The following is a 15,106-nucleotide window of genomic DNA, read 5'->3' as shown; positions in this document are numbered from 1 at the left end:
TTTTGACAGACAACAGAATTGTAAGTTACAAATTTAATTCATAATTTAATCTTGTGATCAAGTATTAAAAGACGTTCTAAGTAATTCTTATATTTAGCTGTTACCACCAAATGCATCAACCGTTAACCCTATCACAAGACTTCAAACACTTCCTAAAAGGACATCTTCAGTTCCTCCTATCAATGATAATAACGATGTACTCACAACAAAAATAAAGCAATTACATGAAATGGACTTCAAAGACGAAAAGAAGAACCGACAGCTTCTGATCCAGACTCAGGGTAATTTAGAAGCTACCGTAGAAATACTATCACGCTCTATACCACAACATTTCAACTTTTCGTTACAACAGCAGACTATGTCTGATGAGCAGAAAGCCATTCAGCTGTACAAGATGGGTTTTACAGATGAAAATGCGAATATAGATGCGCTTCGCCGTGGAGGAGGAAATATAGATATCGCTATCACTATTTTAAAAGAAGCTAAAGATGCTAATCCCCAACATCCTAAAAAGCAATTTGCACAAAACAATTTATTTTCGCTACCGAATGCAAGTACGAATAGCACTAACAGTAGTTTGATCGATACAAGTTCGTTTTCAGCTGCTACCACAGTATCCTACAATAATAATACTACCAATCCTTTTGCAAATGTACAACAGCCATTAGGATTACAACAGCAGCAACAGCAACTATCAACTACTGATATACTCGATGACCCATTCAATTTAAATCGTATGAAAGAATGCATGACAATTAACAATAGCAGTAAGTTCTCTTTTGTCACATGAACTTCTTGACATAATATAAAAACTTGATAGTCTGATAAGAATGTTACTTTCCTGCAGCGTTTACAGGTAATCCACAAATATCTTTTCAAGGATCCTTTTCACAACAGCAGCAGCAACAATCTGTAAGAAACTCCTCAAATCCTTTTTCGCAAATGACAAACACATCATTTTTTACAAATCACGTCAATAATGTAGATGTGAATGCTTTCTACCATTATCCGGCAATAAATAGCAACGGTTACATCACTGAACAACCTTTTCTTGCACAACAGCAACAGCAACAGCAACAGCAACAGCAGCCCTCCCAATCTTTCCAGTTGATGAATACCTGGCCTTTGAATGGCCCGCAATAAACATTAGTCTTTGCATCCTTTCCTTTATATTGATTCTGTTTTTCTTTCAGGGAAGATAACGAGATTTTATGTGAATTTGTCATACTAGATAAACGCAAAGATTTTGAATCCCCAAGAGAACATAATTGCTCAGCTGCTTTTTCAGCTGCCAATGTAACAAGGAGAGTTTGTAAAATGCAACGTCTTTTTTATCTGTAATGATTCTCTACCTTGAACAATTCATTGATTTGCGTAATTCACACTGTATGATTACCACATACAATGACCACACAAGTTCGAGTATAAGTGTGTATGATTAATTGTAGTATTACCTTGTTGAAGCAAATTATTAACAATTTATATGACCTGGAAGGTTTTTAATATGTCTTATCCATAGCTGAATTTTTTACCCGAATAGCAGTGCCAACTGACCATTTTAATATATAACAGCTAGTAACATATTAGCTGCTAAACCATGTCGGCTGTCTCAAAAATAGGAATATTGTTAGCCTGATCATAATACGTGCCTACAAATGTTTATCATTGCGTTGAAGTATAAAGCTGTTTGCAACTCAATCTCGTCTAAACTTGACAAAAAGCACAGTGGCAACCTGAGTTTGACAGTGCACTGAATGGTCGTACAATTTCTTTGTAACTCCCTTTTTTTTTTCTTTTTTTTTTATTTTTAAACACTGAACATTATATTCATGTACAGTATAAAAGAGGGTAACACCTCGTGTTTGAGAGTTTTCGCTTCCCCTTTTTCCCAGTTGATACCTTTCTTTCTGTTATACTTAAATCTACATTCAAATGTCCAATCCGATTGCAGATACAGCCGACTATTTTGCTCGCTCAAACCATTATAATGCTAAACCAGATCAGCAGCATAATAAAAATGTACCCGTATACAATGCCGCATCTTATGATAACAATATTGCGTCGGAACCCTATAATCAGAATAATACTATAAACAACATAACTGGATCAGAAGAGGCTCATCCTCAATGGTTCAAAGTTTTCAATCGACTTTCATTTCTAAAACCACTTGATATGAGTCCTTTTACCTCAGAACGCCATGAACAGCAAGAATTCTCAGACGATGAAGAGTCGGTGCTAATAAACGATACATTTGAATTAATTCGAAATGTTGTTGCTAAAGATGATCCTAGCAACAGACAACGCCAATCAACCCCGTCTCCTCGCCGGCAAAATTCAAACGTGCTGTTTACACCGAGGAGCAGCTTCCGTTTTCATCAAAGAGAAGGACGCAATCCAACCGACGATCCAATAAAAGACGAAGAGGAAGAGGAAAAATTGCCCTCCATTTACGATATAGAGCATGCTCATAGTCATACAGTTTTTGACGATACCCAACCTAATCATAACGTTGCAACACAGTATTACGGCCGTAGTACTAATTTCTTTACCCAGCCCTTTCAAAAAGACCAACAGATTCATCCAGCAACAGTCCGTTATCGTACTACTGATGCTAATACCATTGCTATATCTGATACGCTTAAGCCTCCCCAGCCCATTCAGTCGCCATCTGTACATTCGACAAGGAGACACCATTACGATATTACTGCAACTTTGTCCCCATCTTCAATACAACAAGTACCTTTAACAGGTGATATTCACGAATTTGAAGATGCTCGAACAATTAAAGACAAATGGGAGAAAACTTTGGAAAGAATAAAATTCATCACTAACAATTTACAGTCATCGAGTCCTGCCGTACCAGGTATAGATGCAGCAGTTTTTCCTGCTCAATATGATTTATTACCTACATTAGCACCTTATTATCAACCAATATTTGACCCTTTATATATGGCGTTCACAAAAGATGAATATGGGAAGAAACCGGTAAGGAAAAAAGAAAGAAAGGAATGTTTAACATTGATCAACAGTCCACACATTCGAACTTACTTTTTCTTACAAATTTTTTTGAATCAAATGTGTTGTGCTTCGCAAGTATAGCCGCCAATTTTATTACAATGCATTTATGTGAGTTTTTCACAGAGTATATATGCCTGTTCATGTTATTTATATACATTTTATGCCACGCAGGTCACCGTAACGGATTCGGAATACCTCATTAGTAGTAGTCAGTGGGTCTTCCGTGTAGAGTTACAGTATGGCGATGTCCAATGGGTTATCCGACGCAGCATTGCTGACTTTGTGTCTTTGCACATCAAACTCAAAGTTAAATCCAACTTGTACGACTATGTACCTGATCCACCAGCCTTTCCAGACCAATTGGCTAATTTTTTGGACACAGCCAAAAATACAATAGGAAGCATTTATAGAAGCTTTGACGAAGAGCCAGTAGCAGGACCAACATTTCAACAAAGATTATCCATGTATAATACTCATCGTCAAGGCCAAAATGGAGACCAACAATATTTCACCAATAGTAATAATGGTAGAGAAAAAGCAGCAGCAGTAAATCGAAGAAAAGCACTTACCAAATATTTGCGCGCTCTGTTATTTCGGGCACATGTAACAGCAAGCTATGATATTTGTGAGTTTTTAGAACTTTCGGCTTTAAGTATTGTTAAAGATATGGGATGGAAAGGCAAAGAGGGTTATATGAGTAGCAGAATTAATTATGTCTCGCCCAGATGCTGCCAGCTTTGGAGAACACAACGATGGAAGACGGAATGGATAATTCTGAGAGATTCGTAAGGCTCCTTCCTCAATTATTCATTTTGCAAAGCCGTTAAACATTGTGAGTTGTTTAACTTAGCTTACTTTTCTTTGTAAATAAGCTATTTAGCATTTTGTGCAGATACTGCGTCACCTTCGCTGACTGATGTTCTACTATTCGATAAAGGTTTTAGAATTGATATTCAAGAACCACGTGTCTATCTTGGCAGCTACCACGTTACTATCGGCAATACATCACGCAAAATCGAGATTAAAATTACAAAGCGTGAGGTTGAAGAATGGTTAGACAGTCTTGAAAAGGTACAGGCAGAAAGCCCTTGGACACATAATCATCGCTTTGGCTCATTTGCACCTGTTCGTTTGAACGCGAAAGTGAAATGGTTTGTTGATGCAGAAAGTAAGCCCCTGTCTTTGTTTGTTACAAGCGTCTGTAGTTACAGTTGGGTCGTGGGCCAGTTGAGTTAACAATTTCTGTTTGAATTGAAATAGATCATTTTAATGCAGTAGCAGAAGCGATATTGTCGGCTAAAGAAGAAATATATATAGCAGATTGGTGGCTTACTCCTGAACTTGTGAGTTCAAGATCGTGTTGCAGCAGTTATAAAACGGCTAATCTCTTTTCTCTTTTGGACATTAAAAACTGTGTAGTATCTCAGACGTCCACCTGAAAAAAACGAAGAATTTAGATTAGATAGACTCTTGAAGCGTAAAGCTTCTGAAGGTGTTAAGATTTACATCATTGTTTATAAGGAGATGTCTCTTGCTTTAACTATCAATTCAGTGCATACTAAACAATGGTTACAGAGCCTTCATCCTAACATTCAAGGTTTGTACGCATACTCTCTGAATATCTAGCCCTGGTACAGCTCGAGTGTTTTAAACAGCCTTAATATAACTTTTATATGCTACAGTTCAACGTCATCCGGATCATAGATTACCTAAGGATAATTCGGTCCTATTTTGGTCACATCACGAGGCAGGATTACAAAAAATTTGCATTCAACTCAATCAGTGATCATTGTTAAGTTAACGTTTATCTGAAACTTAATAGAAAATCGTAGTTATAGATAATAGGTTAGCCTTCATCGGAGGACTCGACTTGTGTTTCGGGTAATATAAGCTTTGTGAAATGAAGCTGTTACTCGATAGATAGATTAACATAAGAAACGGTATAAATCTAATAGTCGGTATGATACACACAACCACTCATTGTCAGATTATCCCGCTGAAGGTCATGAATTGGAGCACTTTCCTGGTCAAGACTACTCTAATCCTCGTGTAAAAGATTTTGTGGATGGTATGTGCCAGATCAAGGAGCTTATTGCTATTGTAAGATGACATTGCTCACTCATTTTCACTTTGTAATAATTTGTCGTATCTATAGTTGCTCAGTTCAATAAAACCTTAATAGACAGAAGCAGTGTTCCAAGAATGCCTTGGCATGATGTCACTTTAGGCGCCGTAAGTTGAAGTGATATTCATTAACAGAGCCAAAATATCTCATATTGATATCATTACCAAACAGGTGGGCCCTATTGCAAGAGACATTGCACGACATTTTATTCAACGATGGAATTTTTTGAAGTCAACAAAAAGTATGCACAGACGTAATCTGCCCTTTTTAAGGCCAAAGGGAGAATATATTGCAGCTCGCGATGAAAACAACTTCAGTGGCACATGTAGGGTGCAACTATTGAGGAGTTCTTCAAGATGGAGCTCAGACGTGGAGCGCGAGGTACAGTATTTATTTCAAGTATTCATTTCAAATGATCGTATTAAAAGACTTACATTATACCAACATGTATCATCAGCATTCAATATATAACGCGTATATGGAATGCATAACACATTCTAAACATTACGTTTATATTGAAAATCAATTTTTCAGTAAGTGCCATTACTTGATATCAGCTTGTACGTACGTAATTATGTTAACAATTTTCTTTAAATTCTTGTTGCTCAGTTAGTACCACCCAAGATGACAAGCTATTGAGAAACAAAATTGCCCAGGCTATTGTTGAAAGGATCAAAAAGGCAGATGAAAAGAAAGAGACATTCCGAGTTTTTGTAATATTACCACTTGTACCAGCATTTGAAGGGGACCTATCATCCAATGATGCTTCATCGGCTAGAACAGTGATGCATTTTCAGTATGCAACCATATGCCGTGGTGAGAACTCAATTGTCGAGAAACTGGCAAAACAAGGAATTGATGCTGATAAATACATTTCATGGTTCAGTTTGAGGAAGCATGGCAAAATCAAAACACCAAAATGTGACAGCAATAGCGATAACAAGCGCAACAAATCAAATTCTGCGGCGCAACAATCTTTCCCTTCAACCACAGCGATCACTACTGCCAAACAGGTTGACATTATTACTAAAAACGAAAATGCGGCTGCTGCTACAGATACCAATATCGAAACAATAGAGCTACTATCTGATAACAAAAATCCCTTTAATGATCAGCAGAATTTGGGCCTCTCTCGATTACATACAAATATTTCAGCAGCAAGTGAAAACTCCACAATGACCGCGCCATATTACACGCCCAAGAGGAGAGGGTCTTCCCAAACGGCATCTTCCAGCTTGACATTTGATGACGATCGACTTTCTTACGTTACTGAACTTTTGTACATTCATGATAAATTGATGATTGTCGATGATCGTATAGTTTTGATGGGTTCAGCTAATATCAACGATAGATCCCAGTTGGGCAACCGTGATTCTGAAATTGCCATGATTGTGGAAGATACAGAGATGATAACAACTGTTATGGATGGGAAGGAGGTAAGGATCGAATAGGAATGTCTATTTTCTAAAGCGATATCCAAATTAAAAAATACATTTCAAACTTGCGAAATCTGTAGTACAAAGCTGCCAAATTTGCGTACACTCTACGAATGCAACTGTGGAGAGAACACTTGGGTTTATTAGATACAAAAAAGTGGTCAGACTTTTTGGAATTAAATGCTACTGTTGATGAGCCGTTATTACATAATGAGAATACAACAGATGACACAATATATAATAGCCATATTGTAGTAGAAGATCCCTCAGCCAATCATAGAAGAACAGCAGCTGTAAACATAGACGACATCGCTGTAATCGAGGCTGCAGAACCTGTTAAAATGCTTGACCGAAATAGTCGAATACCCAGTTATAATGACACTTTCAAAAAGCAAAAAGAACACACAAAACCTTCACTAGATGCTGTCGCGCTTGATCCTGTATCAGATCGTACTTACTATCAGACTTGGTTAAATCGAGCGTCTTCAAACACATTGATTTATCGTCGACTTTTTCAGTGTGTTCCCGACGATACTGTTCAAACTTATGAGCAGCACCGCAGATTTATGCTGGGGCCCAATGATACGAGGATAAAATACGGCCATGTTGCTGACACAAATTTAGCAGAAGAAGAGATATGTCAACAGCTTGCCAAAATTGAGGGGCATGTAGTTTTATTTCCCAAGAATTATCTAAAAGAAGAAAATCTGTTGGCAGGTACCATTATAGATACAATGACTCCATTAGTAATTTTTACATAGCTGAATCACAGGATATCATGGTAGAAGAATCAAAAAGACATTATAATATTCGCTTCTTTATTTTATATTATTGTACAGATCTGTCGCTGTTAGGCCCTTCAGACTAAAACCATGTATATCATTTTTGCCTTCCATTTTTTGTAATTCCATAGCATTTTCCTTCATTACACTTCGCGCTTTATCTACCTTTTCATCCAATAATTCTTGATCTGATCAATGGTAGAAAGTTGTTTAATCAATGATATTGCTTTGCTTTCTTTATATTGTATTTCATTGATTGGTACCTTTTTGAATAAGAGTTCTTGTTTTTTCACTTGGTAATTTGATGAACATATCGCCAAAAAAGGTCCACACTTTCTTTTCTTCTACAAATTTTGCAAGCTCAGACGCAAATTCATAACAGAGGCTTCCATTTTTACTCAATCACCTTACCTGGAATCCTTTTCAATTGTGTCAAAGCTTCTCTATTTGAGTTTCGTTTTCTGTCAAAGTCAATGATCTATACCGAGAATACCAAGACTGTCGTTGTCAGTGATCCCGACTTATTTTCCAAAAAACTGCCGAAGCTTTACAGCTTGCTTATTGATCAAAATCTCTTCAGCTAAATGTTCTTTTAATGCAAGTGCTATACAAAATTGTCAATGCCGTTCAGGTCTTGAAGCATATAGAGGCTTCGGATTATTCACCTTGCTCTATTTGCGCTGCTACCGATGCCATTTTAGTAGTAATTATTAAAGCAATACGATTGCTTGAAAATGAATAATGCTTCATTTATTCAAAAGTCACGAACCTCCGGCACTTCAAAAAAATTGGGTGGATAACACTCATTCTCCATTCATTTAATGTTTCTGTTTTTAAACATTAGTGAACTCTCTTACAACAATAGTGCCGATGAGTGTTTTTCCAAAGGATACAATTAAGGTAAATATAATTGTTGTATAAAGTTTCATTGTTCATGTAGAACTAATGCGACTCTTAGAACATTGGAGAATCGTTGGGGATCAGCAACCTGAAAGATGAAGTAGCAACAGCTTTAGCGCAAGATGTTGAATATAGAATTCACGAACTCATTCAAGTAAGGTTCAACGCTTAATACATTGTGTTCTGTCAATAAACATTAAAATTTGTTTCTGTTGTTCAAACAGGAAGCAGCCAAATTTATGCGACACTCCAAAAGAACAAAGTTATCTGTTGAAGACATTAATTCAGCTTTACGAGTGAAAAATGTGGAGGTAAAGGAAATATTGAGTATTGATAGTATTGAAATGATCTAAATCCATAATTTTGCAACGTTTAAGCCTCTTTATGGATATACTTGCGGCGAAACACCAAAATTTAAAAAAACAGTAGTGAACAATAACGACATTTACTTTGATGACGATGAGGAAGTTGATTTCGACACAATTTTGAACAGGCCTTTGCCAAAAATTCCTTTGGATGTCACATTTACAGCACATTGGCTTGCCATTGAAGGCGTTCAACCTGCCATTCCTCAAAACCCCACACCAAGTGGTATGTTTTTTACATAGTGTTGCTTCACTCATTTTATCATACAAAACTGACTGAATTATTGGAACATCAATAGATGCGAAGGCAGAACTTCTATCCAAACGCAACAAAAGTCATAGCACATCAAACGGTATTACAAGTGATCAAGTTAATGTTAAACCACTTGTTAAACATGTCTTATCCAAAGAATTACAAATGTATTTCGAAAGAATTACTGAAGCAGTACTGAGCGAAGATGAGCGTTTACGATCCCAAGCGTTCGAAAGTTTGCGATTAGATCCAGGCCTTCATCAACTTTTACCGTATTTTGTTCAGCATATTCATAAAAAGGTCACTCAAAATCACAAGAATTTGGACGTCTTGGAAGCAATGTTGTCCATGTCACATTCATTATTGCACAATAAGCATCTGTTTATCGAACCTTATGTAAGTATTGCCTTTGATCCCTTTTACTCAAATTGTAAGAGAAATTGCTAAAGTTTTTTTTTTTTTTTTTTTTTTTTTTTTTTTTTTTTTTTAGCTACACCAACTGATACCACCTATTCTATCATGTCTTGTCGGTCGTGTAATATGCGAAGATCCACAAAGTCAAAATCACTGGTCTACCAGACAACGGGCCGCCCGTCTAATTGCTCATATTTGTCGTCAATATGGTAAAGCCTATCATACACTACAGCCTCGTATCACAAAGACACTTTTACGCGCCTTTTTAGATCCTGCACGACCACTTACCACGCAATATGGATCCATCATTGGCCTTGATAACATCGGACCAGAAGTTACGCGTGTCCTCATTGTGCCCAACATTAAATTTTATACAGAAAATTGTTTACAATTAGGGTTAGAGAGTAAAAACCCATTACGTGTACAAGAAGCTAATAGATGCAAGAACGCATTAGTGGTGAGTTTTGTTAGCCATTACCGCTTGATTTACTACGAGAACGAGCATATTCACTCTGAATTTTATTTGTACTTCTAGACTGTATTGGATCATATTGCGGAAAACGATCAAAAAGATAATAATAGTACAATGGGGGATGCTATGGAGGAGGATGAACCTGACGTTGCAGAAGATAAAAAGCAAAAATTATTAGACTTTATTGGAACAGAAATTGGGAATGCTTATTTGGAAAAGATGCCTACTAATGCAAAAGTTAAAATCATTCTTGATTTAGCTGCTTGATAAAATGTTATAGCATTTGATATTGATGTTTATCGCAGAATTTAATATTTGAATAAATTCATTTGTAAATACTTCTTTAAAAACATTTGGTTATGACAAAATGGATTGAACAAGCAGGACGGGTAATTATAAATACCGCCATGTACATTTATGGTATTCCTGCAAGATCCGACCATGACTTGAACGGATCTGAAACCAAATTAAGACGAACAATGGCGATGGCCGATAGTAATGAGGTCAACAAAAATCTTTATTTCTTCTAACTTCTTGGGTCTATTTTGTAAATAGCCAAGCTCAAAAATAATGATGAAGAAAGCACCTAGTATCCTAAAGACTATTAATTCACCGTTGCCAACAAGCTTAGTAGGTATGCACCGAAAGACTCCAAAAAAAAAGTTTGTTAATCACGATCGAGATCTAACTTTAAGCATCGTAATTTTTATATTTTTTTGAAAGGTGAATGCAAAAAGGCGGCAAAAATCCTGAACTCCTTTATTGGTAAATATAGCTCGAGTTCCTAATTTGATGTTTAATCCTGGTTTTAAACCAATACAATTATATGGGTATGTTTAGATCCTGGACAAGGATTGGATAAGATTATACCTAATTCTATTCTGGAAAAAGCACAAGGTCTAGCTATTTTTACAGTCTTGAAAGCAGGCTTTCTGTTTTCAGGGAGAGTTGGTAGTGGTTTAGTTGTTGCAAGGTAGCAAACACTAGTTAACCTTGCATTAATACGATGAAAGTATGTTACTGAAACCCTTTCGCCTTTGAAATTGTGATAGACTTCCAGATAATTGTAAGCTGCAATGAAAATCTTAATTACTGCACAGATACGCTTTTTGACAGATGAGTCTCCTTCTTCTTTTAGCGTGGTCAGCTCCGTCGGCTATAGTAACAGGCGGCATGGGTGCAGGCGGTCAAATTGGTAATGTAATCATATTGTCTGCTGTGTGAATTTAAATGCTTGCTCACATTTTCCTTATACATCTTACCTTAAATTCAACCAAAAGGTGCTGAATTGACCGACTTCATCCTTGTTTTGAATAATAAGGAAGCTGTCAAGACGTTTAGCCATTTTGGAAATATTACACTAGGGACCAATGTGTCCAGTAAGTATCTGTTTGAGTAAAAGTAATTTGATTTTCTAAGAGATAAATAGCAGTTTAGAGAAATATTAATTATGAACAATATGATATTAGTCGCTGCTGGGCCCATTGGAAGAAACGCAGAGGCATCGGGTTCGGCCACACTGAAGCACATTGCAGCCATTTACTCATATAGCAAAACGCGTGGACTATTTGCAGGAGTTTCGTTAGAGGGTTCTGTTATTATTACGCGAAATGATGCGAATGAAAAATTGTACGGAGAACGATATACAGCTAAAGAACTTCTAAACGGTACAGTGCCACCACCGCGTGAAGCCGATGTTTTGTATCGTGCTTTGAATGCCAAATTCCGTACGTTTGGAAATACAGGAGCTATGTATCAACGTCGTATTGAGTATGAGGAAAGTAAAGGAACATTACATCGAAATACAACAATTTCCGCTCCAGGTACTCTGCGTATACCAGGTGTACGTCAACAATTAGCAGGTGGATATGGTGCACCAAATATAGCGACTGCACCACCACCTACTTCGACACTGCATTCATACCAGCAACCGTCAAGTCCTATACCTTCTTCGACAAAGGCACAAGAGGCGGGATTCGACGCACCTCATAATGCTTTACACTTCAATAATGATAATAAGAATACCACTTACAGTACAAATACTTACAATAACGATACAGTTACAAATGTTGCTAATACTAATAGTACGTACAATCACTACAATTCCCATTCATCACCGCACGGTCTTCCCCCAGCATACGACGGCCAGCAGATAAACTTTGCGCAGGAAATCAAAAGAACAGTCCCTCCACCACCTCCCAGTCAAACTTTAAAACCTATCAGGGCAAGAACTTTATACGATTATACCAGTGAGCAACCAGGTGATTTAAGTTTTAAAGCTGGAGATATTATCATTGTGGTTGAGAAAACAGATAGTCAGAATGACTGGTGGACGGGCAAATTAAATGGGAGAACAGGAGCCGTAAGTTGTCAATTACTCATACGTATTCCAATCATAACTGTTGGGTCTGACATATTGTATCCATTTATATGCATGTAGTTTCCGTCCAATTATGTAGAGTTGATGAATTAGATCTGACTGTTGGTTTTTGGTGTGTTCTTGTTTTTGTTCGTTTCCTTTTTAAACACTTGGTCATTATCAATCATCATTTATTATTATAAAACTTAGGGAGTTCTTGACATGTTCAGCATTATTTTGATGGTCTTTTAAGATAACGAACAGTAGCAAAAGATTTCTAAGAAAAGCTAGGCCCTGAAAATAGCCTTATAAAACTGTAACTTATCAGTTCATATATATAGCAATGGAATGTTCAGTAATACTCAGCACAGCGATATAGCAGCAGAGTAATGACCAATCTTGATCAAAATTTTGTTCCTGTCCAGACTTTGACAAATTTTTGGCTCAATGATGGGCATCATTGAAGCTTACTAGAAAAAGTGTTATAATTAACAAAATAAAGAATAAAAATCACTAGATTAATTTTCAGGCCCTTTGGTCAATGTTTGTAATCATTGATGCTCAAGTTAGCTTCAAGTGTCTCTATAGCCCTGTGCTTATCCAGCTTTATGATGATTTTCAATAAGTTTCAAACGATACAGCATTTTTGATAGGAGGAAATATTGTTATGACAGGTCTATGTGCAAAGTAAAGACAATTATTGTGAATTAAGAATTTGGAACTTTTATCACAGAAAATGATTTGTGTATGAATGCTGCTCGTTTTCATTTTTTTCACAAGACCCAAAAATGATGAACAAAAGATGTACAATAGGTGACTTCCAAATATATTAACTTGATTATTAACAAAGTTCGGGTTGAATTGAACTGTCCTTGTGAACGCCGGACTCACTATATTTCGCTTACTACGACACCAATTGAACATCAGCTATAGTGGCTATCAAAGTGTGAGATTACCTATAATGACAACACTTCTATCACTTATACAACAATCATGCTCTACCAAATAGTAAAAGGGAGCGGCCTTTCGTCTGCTCCATTTCAAATTTTTGCCCTACTACTTCCTTTTGGTTAGGGTTAGGCTTGGAAAAAAGAAAGAATTAAAGCAGAATAGCTTTGACAAAGGATGTGATATGAGATTGAAGCTCGCGCCGTCTGCTTTCAAATGTAAGAAATTGGTAACTGAGCCTATTCTCGACTTTTTATTTTGATGAATGTCTACTCGACTTAAACCCCAACAAGTAATTACGTTAGAATTGTATTGTGTTGATTGTATTAGACAGCAATAAATCTAATTCAATCTTTGTTTCTTCTCAGCACCATTGGCGCCTTCGTCCGCTTTTTGTACAGCTTTACGCTTTACTAATGATGTCAGGTCGTTTACTGGTGTTGAAGCAGAGATCTCTTTTACTTTTTCAGTACTTTGATTTCTATTTAATACTGCCTTTAACAATTCCGCCGCTTCTTTTTCAGTTGCTTGTCTTGTCGAAAGTTCCTCAATCTTACAGGTGAAAAAAAACAAAAAAAAAAACCCCCAAAGAACAATTAAAATGGCGTTACAATGCTTTGCTTTCTTTGATGTTTACCTTCAATTTCATATCTGGTATCAATTCTCTAATTTCCGAAATCTCTTTGACTACGCTTTCATCAGTTTCCGTTGCCTTCTCTTTACCCTTTCCTTCATCATTGCTATTCTTCGCTTTTTCTAAGGCTTCAAGTCGCTTATTCAAGACGTCAATTACTTTTTGTAGTTCCGGAATGGCTTGGTCTGATTTTTCAGTCGAGAATTCTAATGCTAACGCGTACTTATAGTGTGCTTCGGCTAATTCTCGGTTATCATTCTTTAATAATCGTTCTTTAATCTCAATTGCCTTTTCGTAATCTGCAAGCGCTTCATTGAATTTCTCTTTTGATTTGCTTAGATTGTTAGTCTGGATAATTGGTAAGACTGCACCTTTCTCGCGTTAACATGGCTTACCAGTTTCGAGAGAAATATCGCCTAAGCATAAATGAACATCAGCTAATTTTAATCGAGTCTCGTTATCTTCACTCTTTTCGAATATGACACGAGCAACATCGAGAATATCCCAAGCTGCCTCAAAATCCTCTTCCGCATTATTGGTTTCTCCATCTCCTTCTCCTTCTTCGTCTTGCTCGTTATCCTCTTCCACTTCCTCTTTGTCCTCTTCAGAAACGAACTCTGGAACGTCGCTTAACTGGAGAAGTGGATTCTTAACTTCTTCATCTGTATAAGAATGTGTATTATTTGTCAGCTTTATAACGTTTTCTCTTCTACATGATAACTCTCAGCTTACTTGTTTCTTTTCTCTTTGCCTCTTCTTGTTGAGCTTCCACCTCAGAAGCCGATTCTTGTGCAGAAAGACCAAGAACTGTATTTTGTTGGATAGCTAGTTGGAGTAAAGCTTTACCATATAAAAAGTAGGCGTCGCCATTTTCTGGTGCAAGAACACCATTAACCTGGTCTCTACAAAAGGTATAGAGCGTTTTGCGTGGAAGGTAAATTAGAAAGTGGTCTCACTGCATTTGTCACTGGCATAACAAAACATTACAGTAATTGACAGGCCTCGCCAAGTTTGTTGACACTTGCTTCAAATTCTTTTTTTGCAAAGGCAAGTTTGCCTTCTTCAAAGAGCGTATTGCATTTCAATACCTGCTGTTCGTGTTGTTCTTGATCTACTTGAACCGACATGAAAAGAAAACAAGCCTTTTTTATTTTTGTTTTAGGTTGGCGTGTTTTTTTCAATTTTTTTCGTTTTTATTTTTCTTTTGAATAAAAATCACGTAATTTACCGACGTGAGACTACTATGGAAATGATATGAGAGCAAAAATAACTTGCACAGGACGTGCACATTTTTCTAACGAAGAATGTTGGTCAAAAATTAGAAGTAATATCTAGAGCGTTTGAAAGAAAGGGAGAATTTTAGCATCACATGATTACCATTGAACCGGTTGATAGCACTA

General features: G+C 36.7%; 6 protein-coding genes across 6 annotated transcripts; 4 read left to right on the top strand and 2 right to left on the bottom strand.

Moving 5' to 3' along the window:
- The first annotated feature begins 66 nt into the window (after nt 1-66).
- On the top strand, nt 67-845 carry BDF20DRAFT_52867 (uncharacterized protein). Its single transcript, XM_053075672.1, has one exon. The coding sequence runs from the start codon at nt 230-232 to the stop codon at nt 788-790; it is 561 nt and encodes a 186-aa protein (XP_052940867.1). The 5' UTR covers nt 67-229; the 3' UTR covers nt 791-845.
- Nucleotides 846-1,843: 998 nt separating this feature from the next.
- On the top strand, nt 1,844-7,647 carry BDF20DRAFT_845541 (uncharacterized protein). Its single transcript, XM_053079688.1, has 14 exons — nt 1,844-2,985; nt 3,100-3,126; nt 3,190-3,803; nt 3,891-4,186; nt 4,279-4,361; nt 4,438-4,615; nt 4,701-4,765; nt 4,841-4,899; nt 4,974-5,086; nt 5,174-5,250; nt 5,315-5,524; nt 5,601-5,676; nt 5,753-6,579; nt 6,660-7,647. The coding sequence occupies exons 1-14, from the start codon at nt 1,933-1,935 to the stop codon at nt 7,338-7,340; spliced, it is 4,359 nt and encodes a 1,452-aa protein (XP_052940866.1). The 5' UTR covers nt 1,844-1,932; the 3' UTR covers nt 7,341-7,647.
- Nucleotides 7,398-8,057, bottom strand: BDF20DRAFT_909366 (p53 and DNA damage-regulated protein 1-like protein; the record flags this gene model as incomplete). The annotated part of the gene is made up of 5 exons (XM_053083575.1): nt 7,398-7,549; nt 7,625-7,705; nt 7,773-7,839; nt 7,913-7,965; nt 8,027-8,057. 5 exons carry the CDS (start codon nt 8,055-8,057, stop codon nt 7,398-7,400), a joined length of 384 nt encoding a protein of 127 aa, XP_052940865.1.
- Nucleotides 8,058-8,500: 443 nt separating this feature from the next.
- On the top strand, nt 8,501-9,326 carry BDF20DRAFT_811444 (uncharacterized protein; the record flags this gene model as incomplete). The annotated part of the gene is made up of 3 exons (XM_053076690.1): nt 8,501-8,572; nt 8,639-8,852; nt 8,926-9,326. 3 exons carry the CDS (start codon nt 8,501-8,503, stop codon nt 9,324-9,326), a joined length of 687 nt encoding a protein of 228 aa, XP_052940864.1.
- Nucleotides 9,327-10,338: 1,012 nt separating this feature from the next.
- BDF20DRAFT_811412 (uncharacterized protein) lies at nt 10,339-12,238 on the top strand (the record flags this gene model as incomplete). Its single annotated transcript, XM_053076685.1, has 9 exons — nt 10,339-10,399; nt 10,489-10,530; nt 10,606-10,738; nt 10,818-10,831; nt 10,904-10,960; nt 11,046-11,144; nt 11,235-11,492; nt 11,652-12,127; nt 12,206-12,238. 9 exons carry the CDS (start codon nt 10,339-10,341, stop codon nt 12,236-12,238), a joined length of 1,173 nt encoding a protein of 390 aa, XP_052940863.1.
- A 1,176-nt stretch (nt 12,239-13,414) lies between these two features.
- On the bottom strand, nt 13,415-14,833 carry BDF20DRAFT_811061 (uncharacterized protein; the record flags this gene model as incomplete). Its single annotated transcript, XM_053076649.1, has 5 exons — nt 13,415-13,624; nt 13,710-14,029; nt 14,102-14,362; nt 14,439-14,608; nt 14,694-14,833. 5 exons carry the CDS (start codon nt 14,831-14,833, stop codon nt 13,415-13,417), a joined length of 1,101 nt encoding a protein of 366 aa, XP_052940862.1.
- Nucleotides 14,834-15,106: the final 273 nt, after the last annotated feature.

Source organism: Mycotypha africana (genome assembly GCF_025528875.1).
Source record: "Mycotypha africana strain NRRL 2978 chromosome Unknown BDF20scaffold_1, whole genome shotgun sequence".
In the NCBI taxonomy this organism is placed as follows: Eukaryota; Fungi; Mucoromycota; class Mucoromycetes; order Mucorales; family Mycotyphaceae; genus Mycotypha; species Mycotypha africana.
The sequence above is the reverse complement of the archived record's forward strand: the minus strand, read 5'-3'. Positions and strand labels throughout refer to the sequence as shown.

Bases quoted from the DNA above. Each gene is read 5' to 3' on its own strand.
- BDF20DRAFT_845541 (XM_053079688.1), top strand. From the start codon at position 1,933: ATGTCCAATCCGATTGCAGATACAGCCGACTATTTTGCTCGCTCAAAC. The intron at 2,986-3,099 runs GTAAGGAAAAAA...TCGCAAGTATAG, and splicing joins ATGAATATGGGAAGAAACCG to CCGCCAATTTTATTACAATG. The intron at 5,677-5,752 runs GTAAGTGCCATT...CTTGTTGCTCAG, and splicing joins TATTGAAAATCAATTTTTCA to TTAGTACCACCCAAGATGAC.
- BDF20DRAFT_52867 (XM_053075672.1), top strand. From the start codon at position 230: ATGGACTTCAAAGACGAAAAGAAGAACCGACAGCTTCTGATCCAGACT.